General features: G+C 37.3%; 1 protein-coding gene across 2 annotated transcripts in view; it reads left to right on the top strand.

Moving 5' to 3' along the window:
* The window catches only part of BRINP3 (bone morphogenetic protein/retinoic acid inducible neural-specific 3), a 737,483-nt gene extending 722,590 nt beyond the window's left edge, over nucleotides 1-14,893 (top strand). The window contains exon 6 of one of the 2 annotated variants that reach the window (XM_006873665.1): nucleotides 13,424-14,893. In XM_006873665.1, the coding sequence (XP_006873727.1) occupies nucleotides 13,424-14,540 (1,117 nt within the window). In that variant the 3' untranslated portion in view covers nucleotides 14,541-14,893. The remainder of the gene's footprint in view (nucleotides 1-13,423) is intronic. The other variant, XM_006873664.1, reaches the window with a different exon arrangement.
* Nucleotides 14,894-19,075: the final 4,182 nt, after the last annotated feature.

Genomic DNA, 19,075 nt, shown 5'->3' with positions numbered 1-19,075 from the left:
ACTGGCCTCCTAATCTATTAGAGAATAAATTTCTGGTTCTCAACGCCATCCACTTGTGCTATTCTATTACAGCAGCATTAGATATTTAAGTTAATGTTCATGTCTTAAAAAAGAAAAACAAGGCATTTCTATTGAATTTTTTGAACTTTAGTGCCAAATGTTGTATAGATGAGGATAAAAAGGTTCAGTCATTCTTCCAGAAGTAAGAAGCGTGCTTTGTATATATGTCACTCAATGAAATCCAGCAACAAATTATTTGGATTGCATGTGTTGATAATTATTGTTGTTGATATTGTTAAGTGACATCGAGTCAGTTCCAACCCATAGCGACCCTGTATAGGGTTTTCTAGGAGCAGGCTGATAAGCTGAACTACCGACTTAGTGGTTGAAACTAATTTTGCAGTACAGTGCATTAACCCACAGTACCACACCAGGACTGAAGTTGTGATTCTGAAATCATATAAATGATGGCTATGCATTCAACTCTCTTATTTGCTAGTTCTTTGACCTTGGTTTAGCTCAAGAATTTGAAGGTTTTAATAATTCATTTTCAATTTTCAATTGAAGTAATTACTATTACTACATCAGAGAGAAGTGAATGTGGGAAGATGAAATGAAATGCTGCCTGGGAAAGTATTGTGCACACGATATGTTGTTGTTGTTAGATGCCTTTGAGTCGGTGCTGACTCATAATGATCCTATGCACAGCACAATAAAACACTGTAAGTCCTGGGCCAACCTCACAATTGTTGCCACACTTAAGCTTACTGATGATGCCACATTGCCAATTCATCTAGCTGGGAGGTCTTCCTCTTTTTCTCTGACCCTCCACTTTACCAAACATGATATCTTTCTCCAGTGACTGGTGCCTCCTGACAACATGTCCAAAGCATGAGAGATGAAGTTTAGCAATTCTGGTCTCCAAGGAGCGCTCTGGCTGCATTTCTTCCAACACAAATCTGTTTGTTCTTTTGGCAGCCCATGGTACTTTCAATATTCTCCTCCAACACTATAACTCAAAAGTATCAATTCTTCTAGTCTTCCTTATTCTCTGTCCAACTTTCACATGCATATGAGGTCATTTATAATACCATGTCTTGGGTCAGGCATGCCTTAGTACTCAAGCTGACACCTTTGCTCTTCAACACTTTTAAAAGGTCTTGTGCAGCCAATTTGCCTAATGCAATACGTTATTTGATTTCTTGACTGCTGCTTCATTGAGTATTGATGGTTGATCCAAGAAAAATGAAGTCTTTGACAACGTCAGTCTTTTCTCCATTGGTAGGAATGTTGTTTATTTTTTTTTTTAAATAAATCCAGTGGTGAGGATTTTTTTCTTTACATGGAGATGCTATCCATACCGAAGGCTGTGCTCTTTGATCTTCATCAGTAAGTATTTTAAGTCCTCTTCACTTTCAGCAAGCAAAATTGTATCATCTGCATATCGCAGGTTGTTGAAGAGTCTTCCTCCAATCCTGATGCCACATTTTTCTTCATATAACCCAGCTTCTTGGACTATTTCCTCAGCAAACGTGTTGAATAAATATGGTGAAATAATACAACCTTGTCACACACCTTTCCTAATTGTAAATTATACAGTGTTTCCATGTTCTGTTCAAACAACTGTCTCTTGGCCCATGTAGACATTCCTCATGAGCACAATTAAGTGTTCAGGAATACTCATACTTCACAGTGTTGTCCATAAATTGTCATGATCCACAAAATTGAAAGCCTTTGCTTAGTCAATAAAGCACAGGTAAACATCTTTCTGGTATTCTTTTCTTTCAGCCAAGATCCATCAGATATCAGCAATGTCCTTATTCCACGGCCTCTTCTGAATCTGGCTTGAACCTCTGGAAGTTTTCTGTCAATGTATGCATGCAGCCATTTCTCTATAACCTTTAGTAAAACTTTACTCGCATGGGATATCAAAGACATTGTCTAGTGATTTGCATTCCATTAGGTCACCTTTCTTTGGAATGGGCACAAATATGGATCTCTTCCAATCAGTTGGCTAGATAGTTGTCTTCCAAATTTCTTGAAATAGATGAGTGTGTGTCTCCATTGCTGTCTCACTGTGTTGAAAGATTTCAATTTGCATTCCATTAATTTCCAGTGCCGCCTTCTCTGACAATTGAGAAATACTGACTGTTCTTCCCTTTTGATTTTCTGACTCCAGATTTTTGCACATTTCATTATAATACTTGATTTTGTCTACTTGAGCTGACCTTTGAAAAAAAAAAAGCTGTTCCACTTTTGTACCTCCTCATTTCGTCCATTTGCTTTAATATCTCTACCCTGAAGAGCAAGTTTCAGAATCTCTTCTGACATCCCTTTTGATTTTTTCCTTCATTCTTTCCTTCTTAATCACTTTTTGCTTTCTTCCTGTATGATCTTCTTGATGTCACCCCACAACTCTTCTAGTCTTCAGTGTCTATTGTATCAAATCTGTTCTTGAGATGATCTCTAAATTCAAGTGGGCTATATTCAAGGTCATATTTTTGTTCTTGTGGATTATTTTTCATTTTCTTCAGCTTCAGTCTGAATTTGCATATGAGTAATTGATGGTGTGTTTCACAATCTGCCCTGGCCTTGTTATGGCAGATCATATGGAGCTTTTCCACCATCCCTCTCCACAGATGTAGTCAGTTTGATTTCTGTGTATTCCATCTGGGGAGGTCTGTGTTTATAGTCATCTCTTATGCTATTTAAAAAAGGTATCTGAAATGAACAAATCATTGGTTTTACAGAATTCTATCATGTGATTTCCAGCATCATTTCTACCACCAAGGCCATATTGTTGTTTTTGTTGTTGTTAAGTGCCATTGAGCCCATTCTGACGTATAGCCACCCTGTATAGGGTTTCCAAGGAGCAGTTGGGGAGCTTGAACCACCAACCTTGCAGTTCAAACAGCTTTGCAGTGTGGACATTAATCCACAGCACCACACCAGGACTCCAAGGCCATATTATACTTCTATAAATGTTACCCTAAGTTAATTTGGGGAGATCTAGTGTGGTACTGTGGGTTAGTGAGCTAGACTGCAAAGCCGTTTGAATTGCACGGTCGAAGGTTCAAGCTCACCAGCCATTCCATGGAAACCCTATACAGGGTCACTATGGGTTGGAACCAACTTGATGGCACTTAACAACAACAAGGTAATTTTATCTTTAAAATATACAGAATGTCTTTAAGTCCCTCACTTAATTGTCCTTTTACCAGCCAATATTGTTTGCAAATACTTGAATTCAGGTTCACAAGTTAAAATATGTGTGTGAGTATTTGTGCGTGTGTTCACGCATACATGTGTGCATGCACACAATTCCTTGAAAAACACACAAGAGAGTGACCTTTGAAAGTGACAATTCCTTTTCTCAAAACTTTCCAAGAGTGAAATTTAAACTGCATTGAGTCAGGTGTGCCATCTTGAGCCCCGGGCGATACCAGCAAGGTTGAAATGACCAGAGCCACAAAGCAGAAAGACGGAGAGTGACAGACTTTTATTTGGAATTATCTGAGACTAAACTAATAATCAGCTTATGATTGTTTAAATGTCTGTAGATGCTTAATCCTAAATTTATATTGAGTTAAAAATATTAGGGGCTGAAATGAAATGGCCTGTAAAAAAGAAGAATATTTAACTTCAAAAAGATCCTGAAATTATATTGTTTTCGTTTTAAAATTTGAATCCACAGTGCACAGATTTGAAGAGCAATAAAGATTAGGAGGTTAGAATAAGGGACCTTTGAAATAAGATTATTAGTGCTCAGTGAGGATTTAACTGCTAAAGGAGGTAATTGTCTTCATGTCAATGTATGTTCTAATACCTCAGCACAAGCTGTTACGAATCTAGAATACATATATTTGACCCGATTTTGAACACTATCCTTTTTGCATATTTTGATGGTTTCAAAGCTGTCACAGAGAAGTCCTATCATGTCATCAATAACTGTCAATTTTGATAAAAGTGATATGCAGAGATAACTAATTTTATGCATGCAATGCTTGAATTTTTTTAAGAGAAAAAGAAACTTCATTTTATGGATAAAAAAGTTAAAAAGATGTTGAGATAAAGGAACTGTCTACTGTGGCATTTCTTTAAAAGGTAATAATAGTAAAAGGAGCTTTGGTAGCGTAGTGGTTACGAATCGGGCTGCAAACCGCAAGGTCGGCAGTTCAAAACTACCAGTTGTTCCACGAGAGAAAGATGAGGCTTTCTGCTCCCGTAAAGATTTATAGCCTTGGAAACCCTGTACAGGGTCACTATGGGTCGGAACTGACTCCACGGCACACAACAACAACAGTAGTAATGGCAGTGACAGAAGTCGGAATAAAAATTTTCACATATTGACTGGTATAAAGTGCTTATACAATATCTTAAGTGCTTTATTTGCCATTGCATTGCAATTCATGCAACAACCCTATGAAATATTTTATTCTTATTTTGTAGCTGAGACAACTGATGTAGAAGCTTAAGAAACTTGTCTTAAGTAGTAAGTTGTAGAAAACAGGTTTAGACTTGACAGATCTAGTTCCAAGAAAAGTCATAAACCATTATAATGCACTCTCCCTCAAGATCCTGAAAACCAATAATAATTAAAACCTTTTTTAAAATTTTTATTTCTATTATGACAATAAACACATTTCTCTCACCCACGTAGGGCTCACTTAAGAGCTTTCCTCACCCTTTTATAGAATAAAACTTTCAACACACATTTACAAATTAAAATTAGATTTGCTTGTCTGTTTCAGTTTTCACTCTAATGCTTTTAATGGATAGACTGAGTAAGTCAGAACATCTGAGCACCTGTTGTTTTATATTTGTTTAATTTTGGAATGTGGTTAATAATTACAGGTTGCTTTGAAAAAATGAAAATCATAATACAAAATGACACAGGAGATCTTCATTAAATAGTTCATTGATATTACTGTAACTTAGTTGTTGTTAGGTGTTATCCAGTCACCTCTAATCATAGCAACCCTGTGCACAAGAACCCTGTGCCTGGTCCTGAGACTGTCTTACAATCGTTATCTTTAAACCCATTGTTCTACTTCCTGTCCATCCGTCATTCAGGGAGGGGTTTCCTCTTTTTCACTGATGTCCTTTTCAAGGAAATGTTTCCTCTTGATAACATGTCCAAAATACATGAAACAAGTCTAGCCAACCTCACTTCCAAAAAGCTTCCTGGTTATGCTTTTCTAAGACAGACTTGTTTGTTCTTTTGGCAGTCCATGAAGGCTTTCAATATCCTTCACTAACATGATAATTCAAATATATCACTTCTTTTCTATAGAACATAGTTACTGTTAAGTTCCATCAAGTTGGTTCTGACTCACACCAAACTTGTATAGGGTTTCCAAGGAGCTACTGGTGGGTTTGAATGGCCAGCCCTGTGGTTAGCAGTTTAGTGCTTAACCTACCAGGACCTCATAGAACATAATGTTGCTGTTGTTGTTGTTGTTAAGCTCCATGGAGTCGGTCCCAACTCATAGTGACCCCGCACAGGGTTTCCAGAGCTGTAAATCTTTACAGGAGCAGAAAGCCTCATATTTCTCCTGCAGATCAGCTGGTAGTTTCGAACTGCCGACCTTGAGGTTAGCAGCCCGATTCGTATCTACTCTGATATCAGAGCTCCTTCATAGAACATAATTGTTGTTGTTAAGTGCCTTCGAATTGATTCCAATCCATAGTGACCATGTATAGGGTTTCCTAGGAGTAGCTGGTGAGCTTGAACTGCCGACCTTGCAGTTCAAATAGCTTTGCAGTCTGATACATTAATCCACAGCACCACACCAGGACTCCTAAATAGGATGCGCTTATTAAGCTGGGCTTTAAGGAGCTCTGGTAGCGTAGGGGTTATGAATCGGGCTCGGAACCTTAAGGCTCAGCAGTTCGAAACTACCAGTTGTTCCGCGGGAGAAAGATGAGGCTTTCTGCTCCCATACAGATTTACAGCCTTGGAAACCCTGTATAGGGTCGCTATGAGTCGGAACCGACTCCACGGCACATGACAACAACAACAACAATTAAGCTGGGCTTTAGTGATCTTTTTTTTTTTTCTTTCTTTCTAGTTTCTGTGTATACCAAACTTCTTAATGCAGCACTTGCCCATTTGAAGTGTTGTTGTTGTTGTTGTTGTTAAGTGCCATAGATTCGTTTCAACTCATAGCAACTCTGTATGGGACATCCAAGGAGCAGCTGCTGAGCTTGAACCACAGATGTTGTGGTTCAAATGACTTTGTACTCCAGCGCATTAACCCATAATGCTACATCAGGAGTGCTTTTAAGTAGTATCCTCCAATCCAACTGCATGTTAAGTCAAACATTCTATTGCCACCCCTCATTTCAGGACATTTTCTTTCATACTGATGGTTAGTTGGCTCTTAAGGGGCTTCTAATTGCTGATTTCGTTTGTATATTTACAGGCATATGGAATTTTCAGCCTCTGTATACATGACTACCATCTGGGGATGCATATTTTTAAATGAAATTGTTGGACCCTTCTACAAGGAATTATTGTATTATTTGGGGTGTTTTTAGGAATCTGACTCATCAATTTCTCTTAATATTATTCAAGAATAGATGCTGAAGGCAATATCTTAATTGATATTTTCGTATGATAATTTCATATCAATATTTTCAAAAGCAAATTTTCATTCTGAGCAGCTACCATGTATGAGGAGTCCTGATGTGGCACTGTTGGGAATTGATGGAATATAAAGTGAAATATTTCAACAAAGTGATTCAGCACTCACTGGTGGCACTCACTCATATATGCCAAGAAAATTTTAATACAGCTATTTGGCCAGCTGATTGGAAGAAATCCTTACATGTGTCCATTCCAAAGAGAGGTGACTCAATGGAATACACAAATCATTAGACAACATCATTAGTATCATATGCAAGTAAAATATCATTCAAAAATGACAACAGTACATTGACAGAGATCTGGTAGAGGTTCAGGTTGGACTCAGGCAAGGATGTAGAATGAAGGAAATCATTGCTTATGTCAGAGGGATATTGGCTGAAAGAAACAAATACCAGAATGATGTTTACCTGTGCTTTATTGACTATGTGAAAGTTTTTGACTGTGTGAATTATGACAACCTATGGTCAACACTGTGGAGAATGAGTACTCTACAACAATTAATTGTGCTCATATGGAACCTGTGCATAGACCAAGAAACAGTTGTTCCACCATAACAAATACTTCCTGATGAAGATCAATGACTTCAGCCTTCAGTATGGATTGCTACTCAATGTAACGAAAACAAATATCCTCACCACTGGTAAATATAAATGGAAAAAAGATGGAAGCTGCCAGATACTTCATTTTGCGTGGATCCACTGTCAACACTCAGTCAAGAAATCAAATGACATAATACATTAGGTAAATCTGCTGCAAAATACCTCTTCAAAGCATTCAAGAGCAGAGACATCAGTTTGAGGACTAAGGTGTGCTTAGTATATCAAAGCCATGATATTTTCAATAGTCTCACATGCACGTGATTGGACAATGAATAAGGAAGACCTAGAATAATTGATGCATTTGAATTATGGTGTTGGAGAAGAATATTAGAAATACCGTAGACTGCCAAAAGAACAAATAACATTTGTGTTCAAAGAAAAACATCCAGAATTCTCCTTAGAAGTTAAAATGGTTAAAATGACAAGTTTTTTTTTTTTTTTTACACTCAGACATAATACTAGGAGGGGCCAGTCCCTGGAGAAGGATACTATGTTTGGTGAAGTGACGGGTCAATGAAAAAGAGAAAGGCTCCCAATGAAATGAATTGGTACAGTGGCAGCAGCTATGTGCTCAAGCATAACAAAGATTATGAGAATGGCGCAGGACCAGGCAGTGTTTCATTCTATTGTGCATAGAGTCACTATGTGTTGGATCTAACTCAATGTCACCTTGCAACAACAACATATAATATTTGATATTATTGTTGTTAAATGCTATCAGGTCAGTTCCGACTCAGAGCAACCTAGTATAGTGTTTCAGAGGAGCAGCTGGTGAGGTTGAACCACTGACCTTGTGGTTCAAATTGACCTTGTGATCCAGCACCACAATACAATACAATACAATACAATACAATACAATACAATACAATACAATACAATACAATACAATACGTTGCTAAGTGCCATTGTGTTAGCTCTAACTCATAGCGACCCTGTATAGGGTTTCCAATGAATGTCTGGTGAGCTTGAACCACTGACCTTGTGGTTCAAACCGAAGTTGTAGTCCAGTACATTAACCTGAAGCACCACACCAGAACTTGGCAGTGTTTTAACTGCCAAGGGGGAAGTGATTCGTATATATTCACATTAAAATTGGAGAAGCACTGTACCAGACAGAATAACAATAGAAACAGTTTACCGAGTGCTTCCATATACATGTTTGTATATATGTCTGGAGTCCTGGTGTGACAGTGTAGGATAAGCACTAGACTTCAAGGTCTGCAGTTTAAACTCACCAGCTGCTCCTTGGAAATCCTGTACAGGGTTGCTATGAGTCAGAACCGACTCTATGACACTTAACAGCAACAACAAATTATTTTGTTAGTTATATAAAGATTTATATAACCTGAGTTATACAGAAAAGAAATGCTGATATACTAATAAGAGCCAACGCAAGAATAATTTCCAAAATGTGAAGATAACTCACACCCTCAATTTACCACTTAATTATTATAATAACAGCCTCCTTACTTTCTCTCTCAGACCCTAACTACTCAGTTTGGTCTCTATAAACTAACCTTCTGTCATTCCATACCTTACCAAACCAGCAAACACCAACATCTATTCTGACTCTCACTGACTCCAGTGGGTTTGATGATTCACTGGAATAACTCACAGAACTTACAATTACCCAATTATTATAGCCAGAAAAGATATAAGTGAAGTGGAGCAAAAGGCAAAGTCTGAGATAGGCCCTGGCTACACAAATTGTCCCCAGGGACTTGCCACCCTCTCCTGTGCAGGAATATTCTCATCACCCTAGGATACCCAAAAGAGAGAGCTCCAAGATCCAGAGTCCCTTAAAAGTCATTGGGAACCTTCATGTATATGCATGAATGGATGCATATATATGAAGTAATGAATATGTATGTTTGGTTCCATCCTGTTCCTCTCCCTTTCTGATGTTTGCTACCAGGAAGGGGCCTGTGCTGACCTTACTCATTTACATATGTTTAAATGATGCTGGACTATTTTAGAAATCAAATGGGCATTTGCATAGCTCCAGAATTTCTATGGGTAATTTTAGAAACTAAAGAAAAAAAAATAAAACAAGTATCTCCCCTCACAACTTGATACAAAATAATTTTTAATTCTGATGATATTTATTTTGGGGATAACTTTTAATATATTAAAATAAAGTAGGAATTGCTAAATTTTATGCATTAGAAATAAAACTAATATGATCTTTTCGGTACATGAAAAATCTCTTAGACAATCCTAAAACCTATTCCAATCTCTATTCTTGATGGGCTGTTCTCACCCAACTTTTACAAGGAGTGAAGAAAAGATGGATCATTGAATTTCTTTTTCCTTGAGAAACTAGTCCCTCTTTGAGAAATACAGTAAAATAGCCAAAAGGTAGGTTGTAGGGAAGAAAGGACAAGAAGCAGCAAGTGAGCAAATCCGCAAGCTGGCTGCTGTACTCCAGGGTAATGACGCTTTGACAATATGCCTGGTTATCAATATTCATACAAGACAAACTGAAACCCAAGTTGCTGAAACACACTCCTTCAGTAATGCCTCTTTTCACAGTAGGGATGTGAAAAGGCTTGAAAAAAACTGAGAGCTGGAAAAACTATTGCTATTTAAAAATGTCCAAACGATTCTTTTTACAGTGCCCTAGTTTTGTGAGTTCTGCCTTTAGCCTTAGGTCTATTTATTTCATTTTTTTTGTTTGTTCTCATGGTTTGGAAATATGATTAGAGCTTACAGTGAAAGATGAGCTGACTCAGAGAATTTATGCTTTGGTTTCAGGGAAGAAAATATAATTTCAGTCCAGACAGTATTTATGTTGTTATTGTTAAGTGCCGTCAAGTCAGTTCTGACTCATAGTGACCCTTTATAGAGATTCTGAAGAACAGCTGGTGGGTTTGAACTGCCAGCTTTGCAGTTCAAACTGACTTTGCAGTCTAGTGCTTATCCTATAGCACCATACCAGGACTCTTGACAGTACATATATAGATTCCTGATATGGCTCTGTAAGTTCTGCACTGGATTTCGAACCACAGGTAAGCAGTTCAAAGCCACCATCAGCTCCTTGGAAACCCTATATAGGGTCGCTGTGAGTCAGAACTGACTTGATTGCATTTAGCAATAACAATATATAGTCTGTTTCGAGGAGCTGCTAGTGTGCTTGAGCCACTCATTTTGTGGTTCAAACACACTTTGTGGTCTAGTGCTTATCCTACAGAGCCACAACAAGACTCCAGTCTATATATTGTTATTGTCGTTAAGTGCTGTCAAGCTGGCTCTGACTCATAGAGATCCTGTATAGGGTTTCCAAGGAGTAGTTGGTGAGTTTCAACTGCCAACCTGTGATTCAAACCAGCCTTACAGTCCTGTGCTTATCCTGCAATGCCAATTAAATCAGAAAATAACATAGAAAGGAGAGAGAAAGAAAGAAAAAATAGTGATTAAGGAAGAGAAATGAATGGGATAAATATGACACTAAGGACAGATAGCAAAGGGACTGCAGTGGCTCTGTACAATAGCACTGGACTGGAAATCATAAGATCAGTCATTTTAGCACAGTAGTTTACCAGTTTACCAGTGTCACCGTTGGAGAAACATGAAGATTTCTGCTTCAGCAAAGATACCTCAGAAACTCTATGCAGTGTCACAGTGAGTCAGAACCAATTTGAAGCATTTAACAGATAACAAATCAGTTATACTTATTTCCATATTCTGTGGCTGAAAACAATTAATCTTCATTTAATAATTCTAATGAAGGACATTTTTGCACACATAGTCTTTGTTGGAAGAGCAACAAAAGACAGGGAAAGAAACAGATATAGTCATGTGGTTGTTGTTGTGATATGCCATCGAGTTGATTCTAACCCAGAGCGACCCTGTATAGGGTTTCCAAGGAACAGCTGGTAAGCTTGAACCACCGACGCTGCAGTTCAAATGACTCTGCAGTCTTAAGCATCAGCCCAGAGTGCCACACAAGGACTCCATGAGATAGACATACACAGATGCATGTCTCATCTTTGTTATTTAATAACTGGAGTTTCAGTGAAATTATCTTGAAAGTATTTAGAAATAAATCTAGAAGGTTGAAGTTTATAGCCAGTTTTTCTCTATGAGAGAAATAAAGAGAAAAAGGTTTTGTTTGTTCTGGTTTTAGCATTTCTTCGGGGACTATAGACGACATAGATAGTGGCTTTTAGGAAAGCTGGAAAATATAGACTTTATGTAGTGAACTTATCTCCTGGAGCTCCACTGTTGTTAAGTGCCGTCAAGTCATTTCCGACTCATAGCAACCTTGCATAGGGTTTCCAAGGAGCAGCTGGTGGGTTTGAACTGCTTACCCTGCAGTCCAGTGCATTATACTGCAACTCCACACCAGGACTTCATTAAAGACTTATGATCTCTTGGAACCCTACTTGGTTGGTTAGTTATGTGCTGTGGAGTCGAGTCCAACTCATAGTGACCCTGTTCAGGGTTTCCGAGGCTGTAAATCTTTATGGGAGCAGAAAGCCTCATCTTTCTCCCATGGAACAGCTGGTAATTTCAAACTGCTTGTCTTGTGGTTCGCAGCCCAATTCGTAACCACTATGCTACCAGAGCTCCTGAGGAACACTACTAGGCACTGAATATACAGCTCTGAGCAAAATACATAGCATTCTGAGAATCTGGGTATTATGTGTAATGGGAGAAAGAAAATAAAAACAAGTATAAAATAATATAAAAATGTAGGTGGAGAGAAATATTGTGGAAAAAATTGATACTATGAAAGAGGGTAAAAGAGATATTTAAATTTACATGGTAACACAGGGGACAGATTACTTTTAAAAATGTGTTATACTGCAATAAGAAGAAAGAGCAGAGACCAAATGAGTATGTAATATAAATCACTCAATTATAGTTCAGAATATCTTAATACAATTTTGTAATCTAATTGTATAGCCATGTTAATATCTGAGTTTTACCAACAGCCTGAATATGATAAATTCTTTAAAATTACAATAGTGTATTAAGTCTAAATGTTTGAGTATAATGCTGTGCCTAAATTTCAAATCAAGAACACCAGAAAAATATAAGAATACCAAAAATAATCGTAAGTTCTTAAATATCAGCTAATAAACAGATAGAGTTTTGGTGTAGGGCTGTGGCGTTCAGGTGTGGTGCTGTATGATAGACGCTAGACTATAGGGTTGCTATGAGTAGGAAGCAACTCAATGGCACTTAATAAAACAAACATGAAACAGATGGAATATGGTGGCTCTGTAAATAAGCACTGGGCTTTGAAGCATATAATGGGAATTTGAGCCCACCAATCCCTCTTTCAGAGAAAGATGGAATCCACTCCAAGGCCCTTAAAAACAACAACAACATGAAACAGGTAGAGCCCTAGTGTAGAGCTATAGGATAATCAATGGACTGCTAACCGGAAGGTTGGCTGTTCAAACCCAGCAGTCATTCCTAGGAAATCCTTTATAGAGTCACTGTGAGTCAGACCTGACACGACTATACTTCACAACACTATGGGTATACATGCAGCAGACTCCTGGTGTGGCTCTGTGGGATCAGCACAGGAGTTCAAGGCACAGGTTGGAGTCAGTTCAGCGACCCTGTATAGGATTTCCAAGGAGCATCTGCTGGCTTTGAACTGCCAACCATGTGGTTAGCAGTCCAGTGCCTATCCTACAGTGCTACACTAGAACTTCTAATTAATAATAATATCTCTGGTATTATGGATACTGATGTAGTAGGGTACCCTGAATAGACATTTTTTTATTATAAATGAAAGAAAAATAACTCAAATAATGGAACACTGGTGGAGTAGGGTCATCTGAACTAAGAATGAATGAATGAATAATCATTTATTAGTTTCTATTTCTACCCTGAATATCTTTTAATTAATCTATTTTATTTTGTTGTTGACAATCATTTCAAAACAATAACTGACCCAATTATATTCAGTGTCAAATTCTGCAGAACATATTACATGTTTAGAAATGCTATATTCCAATATCTGTATGGGATCTTGCACAATAAATGAGAATTTTTTTGTATTTTTAAGCTGTGAATTATATAGAAGTTTTATCTCTCTTGATAGCTGTCTGCAGAAAACCTGACAAATGATAGTGCAGTTTTTGAAGCTAAGGCTGACTTTATTACAGAAAAAAAAAAACAACTTTGTATTTATATTTATTTTGTTCTGTATTTCTAGGACCTCAACCTACTGGCTCTCTCGTATCCAGTCTTTTCTCTACTGCAATGAGAATGGTCTCCTGGGCAGCTTTTCAGAAGAGACACACTTGTGCACATGTCCAAACGACCAGGTTGCCTGCACCTCGTTCCTGCCCTGCACAGTGGGTGACGCCTCGGCCTGCCTGACCTGTGCACCAGACAACCGCACTCGATGCGGCTCCTGCAACACCGGTTACATGCTGAGCCAGGGGCTCTGTAAACCTGAAGTCGCTGAGTCCACGGATCACTATATTGGCTTTGAGACCGATCTGCAAGACCTTGAAATGAAATATCTGTTGCAGAAAACAGACAGACGAATAGAAGTCCATGCCATTTTTATTAGCAATGACATGCGCCTCAATAGTTGGTTTGACCCCTCCTGGCGTAAGCGGATGCTTCTAACCTTGAAGAGTAACAAATACAAGTCAAGTCTAGTCCATATGATCTTGGGTCTTTCTTTACAGATTTGCTTAACTAAAAACAGCACCTTGGAACCAGTGTTGGCTGTTTATGTTAATCCCTTTGGAGGAAGCCACTCTGAGAGCTGGTTCATGCCTGTGAATGAAAACAGTTTTCCAGACTGGGAGCGGACTAAATTGGACCTCCCCCTGCAGTGTTATAACTGGACGCTGACTCTGGGGAACAAATGGAAGACATTTTTTGAGACAGTACACATCTACCTGAGGAGTCGCATCAAGTCAAGTGGCCCGAATGGCAATGAGAGCATTTACTATGAACCTCTGGAATTTATTGACCCTTCCCGGAACCTGGGCTATATGAAAATCAATAACATTCAAGTGTTTGGCTACAGCATGCACTTTGACCCTGAAGCAATTCGAGACTTGATTTTGCAACTGGATTACCCCTATACTCAGGGATCCCAGGACTCAGCACTTTTGCAACTACTAGAAATCAGAGACCGTGTAAATAAACTATCCCCACCTGGTCAGCGTCTTCTAGATCTTTTTTCTTGCTTGCTTCGTCATAGACTCAAGCTGTCTACTAGTGAGGTGGTGAGAATTCAGTCTGCTTTGAAGGCATTTAATGCCAAATTGCCAAACACAGTGGATTACGACACGACCAAATTATGTAGTTAATAAATGTCAAGCACAACCCAAAATCTTGAAGGAGTTTTTACAGTGCTTTTGTGGAGCAGTTTATGTTTGGAAGAGTAAATTTAAATTGTCTTTTCAATATCTGTCTTATATCAGTCTATACAATAACATTGGATGGCAATTTACACACATGAACTTTCCGAAAATGAATATATTATATTGCAGTTTTGGTTTATGAATGAAATAAATACTGACATCAGTCTAGAAGACGTTCTACTTTTTACAATAAATTTCATTTGTAATTTTATATGTTCCATGGCAATGCTTTTGTGCATTACATCCTCTAGAGGGAACATAAAAGGATACCAATAAAATTTTGTAGCTGAACAGTTATTAAAAAGAAGTGCTGTGGGATTCCTTTTTTCCCCCCCATGAAATGAGTTCTATTTTGATATAGTTTATAAGGACATGACGAAAAATTCACCAAGATTTTTGTTGTAAATGGAAACATTGGAACGTCCCTTTCAATAATCTTTGTGGAAAACTCAACTAGATAGATTGCTCAGTATTCAGCTGGGTTTTTATAGTTAACAGTGTAATGACAGTGGTATGTTTATAAACCTTCCTAGAGACGTCATCATCATTTAAATAGTCTGATAAACTATTTCTCAAGTCAAAATCAGAACATTGCAGCAAGCATACAGAAATATCAATGTGACTGTAAGTATATCATGGAGAAAGTAAACCCTTCATTTCCTTAGTAACTTGCTCTGCCATCCTCTTTTTTCATTCTAATAACCAATAATCAGCGTACTCTGCACAATCATTTTCGTTCCAAGTACTGAAAATCTAGTTATTCTAGCATTTTACCCATGTCAATAAAATAACATCACTAGAGTTCGCAAATTGTTATGTATTAAAATGAAACAAATGATCATATAACTAAATTCAAATGTAAATAGACATATTTATTTTTTCTCTCAGAGAAGCTACTATTATTGAAAGATATTTTGAAGAGCAAACTATTTCAATATAAAACTGATTTTAGTTCCAATTTTTGGTTTCAAAGTTAAATTGAGATCTCATGTCAGTGGGGTATAATATTAGCTGTACAATTAGTGCTTTTATATAAATTTAAACTGTATTTTTGTTTAAATATATAAATGTATCTGTAAAGTGTGTTTGTAATATTTATCACACAGTTATTTTCTAGGTATTTTATAAATTTTTCCTTGTAATTTAAGCAAATGTTATTGTCCAGATCAGCTTTCCTATTAAGAATGTGAAAGAATTTCTAAGGACACAGTGAAAGGAAACAATGACATGGCCAGAAAGAATAAGGTAACAAAAGCATTGCACAATCATTCTGAATCTGGGGCTATGTGTTTCAGTAACAATGTAGTTTAAGGGCAAGTAGACATTGCAGAAAACAGACACTGAATATCTACCACATACAAAATATTGTTCCACTACCTGGGTGGCAGAATTACTTACTTTGTTCTAGTTATATATATATATTTATTTATTTACTTTACTTTCTGCAGTTACAGGTTATTCAACAGTCATGATATATAATTAAGTATTCATCATCTTTCTGATATCTTATCCAATATTTTCTCCATTTAATTGTAACAAAAGTAAGTTTGGGGTTATTATCTCCATTTTTCTTGGTGAAAAAAGAGGTTCAGAATGGTTCTTGAAAATTTCCAAGATTACAGATGAAGGTGATGAAAAACCAAGATTCAAGAATAGATTTTTCTGGCATGAATCTGTCTGCTTTTGCATTGCACCACAAAAATGTAAAGGAATGGCTTTTAGTATCATTGCATGCAAAGCCATATGGAAAAACAAGGATCACTTAAGAAATTGAGACGTAAATCAACTAACACATAATATGTTATGAAACACACATCTTCCCATTACCTGAAAAAATTAATAAAACCAGCACTTTATCATCTAGAACCAGTCACAAACAGTGACCAAGCTTATCTAACATGAATGAACAATACATGCAAAAGATACCTGCAATGAACAGCACAGTTGCCTTTAAGACCTTTTCCAAAAGAAATGATGCTCAGCTGTCGGGGGATTCTGAGCCCCCCAAACCACTTGAGTACATGCAGCATGTCTATTGCACTGCATAACAATCCCCTAGTTCTTAAATGTAGCGATGGTGGTGGTGGTTGTGTTCGGTGGAGTCAGTTTTGACTCTCAGAGACCTTGTATAGAGTTTCCGAAGCTGTAAATCTGTATGGGAGCAGAAAACCTCATCTCTCTTCTGCAGAACCCCTGGTAGTTTCAAAGTGTGTCCTGTGGGTTTAGCAGCCTAACTCGTAACCACTACTCTATCAGAGCTCCTTTTAATTAGCAGTGCTAATTATTTTGTTGCGCAGTTCTTCCTGTTTTTAATGGCTACTGAGAGAAATTTCTAACACCATAGATAAAGAAGAACACAAATGAAAGCTTTATCCTTAGACTTCTTGTGCCTGGCTGAAAATTGTTTATCTCCAACTCTTTTGGTAACACTCTTTGAGTGAATCCTTTGTATCTGTGTCTAGTTTCTCTCTGTTGGTAAAGAAATAATACTGATTTCCTTTCTCTGGAGGTTGTGCCTAATATGACTACAACATAAGCTTCCCAAACAAATTCTAGAGCGCAAACAAATTTAAATGTGAATAATCTGCACACTATTTTAATGTTTCTATTTCTTGTATATCTTCAGATGTTGTACAGTGTCCTTTAAGCAATGAGCTAGATGATCTAAAGTAATGCAATCTCTGCTTACCAAAGGATACATTCCATTTATTTATTTTGTATGAGAGAAAATACAGCCCATAAGCATTTCAATTTTTCTAAATTGCCCTATATAAAAACATTTATGTTCAGAATTTTTTAAAGAAGTTTTAATACAAATAACTTTACTGTCAAAATTTAATTTAGAGAAAAACAGGGTATTTGCCTTCTTTTTTCATATTGGCTTTTTGGTATACCTAGTTTGGGTCTTTAAATTTATCTTGAATTTAATATATTCGATAAAACTTGAAACTCGGAAAATAAAAACGTAAGAATCTATCATTTACAGTAACATATGTTACTGCTCCAGATAATTTTGATAAGTATCATAGTTTAACCTGGCGTGGTATCCCAGGCATCTCAAATTGGTGTATAGTTAACTTAGATTAGTATCCAAATGGTCACTCTCAGCTCAATAAAATGCTGAAATAGCTGGTAGTCCTAACTGATTTTAAATAAATGTAAGATGATCGATTTTCCACCTACTTGTTCTTCCTTCTCTTTTTTTGGTTATGCTTGTCGAAATATAAAGACATATTTTAGAAGAAGCCATGTGTTGCCCTTTGATCCTGTATGTTCTTAAATGACACCCCTTCTCTTATTTCCTTTTGTTCGACATACAGAATTTTTCATTTTTCACAATCATAATATTTATTCATCTGAAGAAAATAACCCATTTGAAAAAAATTCATCTGAAGAAAAAGACCAAATAACGATAAATATTTGCTAGAGTAGGTGTTATGTGATTGTTGTTATTAAGTGCCATTAAGGTGGTTCCAACTCATAGCAACATTGCAGAGGGTTTCCAAGGAGCAGCTGGAGGGTTTGAGCCGCTAACTTTCTGGTTTAAATTGATGTTAGGGTCCAGAGCAACATCCGTACTCAGAGTAGGAATTACAGATCATAGTGGTGGTAGTGGTAGCTATGTGCCATGAAGTCGGTTCTGACTCATATTGACTGTGCTTTGGGAACAGAATGCCTCATCTTTCTCCTGTGGAACCGTTGGTAGTTTGAAACTGCTGACCTTGAGGTTGGCAGCCCAACTCGTAACCACTACTCTACCAGAGCTTCTTAGTGCTCCTCATAGATTATCGTAACTCAACTGAAAAGAAACTTGCAAGTTTTACAAAACTAGTAGTAAAAAAACCTTTAAAATAGTAAATTTGACTTAAGATTTTAAATGGGAAACACTAGGTTTTCGAAATCAATGTGAAAATGTAAAGAACGTGTTAAACAAATCAAACTTCGTGAAACTGATAAAAATCTCATCACAGGTGTACACCTGGATGGTTTTGTTAGAATGTTGTTGTTAAGTGCTGTTGAGTCAGTTTTGACTAATAGTGACCATGTGTAGGGTTATTGAGGAGCGGCTGGTTGGTTTGAATCACTGAATTTGTGGTTAGCAGTTCAGTACTGATCCTATAGTGCCACATCAGGAGTCTTTAGTTAGAACTGTTGTTATGTGCCGCCGTGGAGTCGGTTCCAACTCAAAGCGACCCTGCCCCTGCACAGGGTTTCCGAGATTGTGAATCTTTACGGGAGCAGAAAGCCTCATCTTTCTCTCGCAGAACAGCTGGTAGTTTTGAACTGCTGACCCTGAGGTTAGCAGCCAATTTGTAACCACTACGCTACTAGAGCCCCTTGTTTTAGTTAGAATAATCACCCTTAAATTGACTCGAGTTTTCCCTATGGTCCATAAATACTGTATAAATTGAAAGCAAGAGACACAAATGTTTCTGAGGCATTCTTAGGGAAAAAATAGCCAAACTAGCTGGATTTTTAGC

Source organism: Chrysochloris asiatica, unplaced genomic scaffold (genome assembly GCF_000296735.1).
Source record: "Chrysochloris asiatica unplaced genomic scaffold, ChrAsi1.0 scaffold00247, whole genome shotgun sequence".
Lineage (NCBI taxonomy): Eukaryota > Metazoa > Chordata > Mammalia > Afrosoricida > Chrysochloridae > Chrysochloris > Chrysochloris asiatica.
The sequence above is the reverse complement of the archived record's forward strand: the minus strand, read 5'-3'. Positions and strand labels throughout refer to the sequence as shown.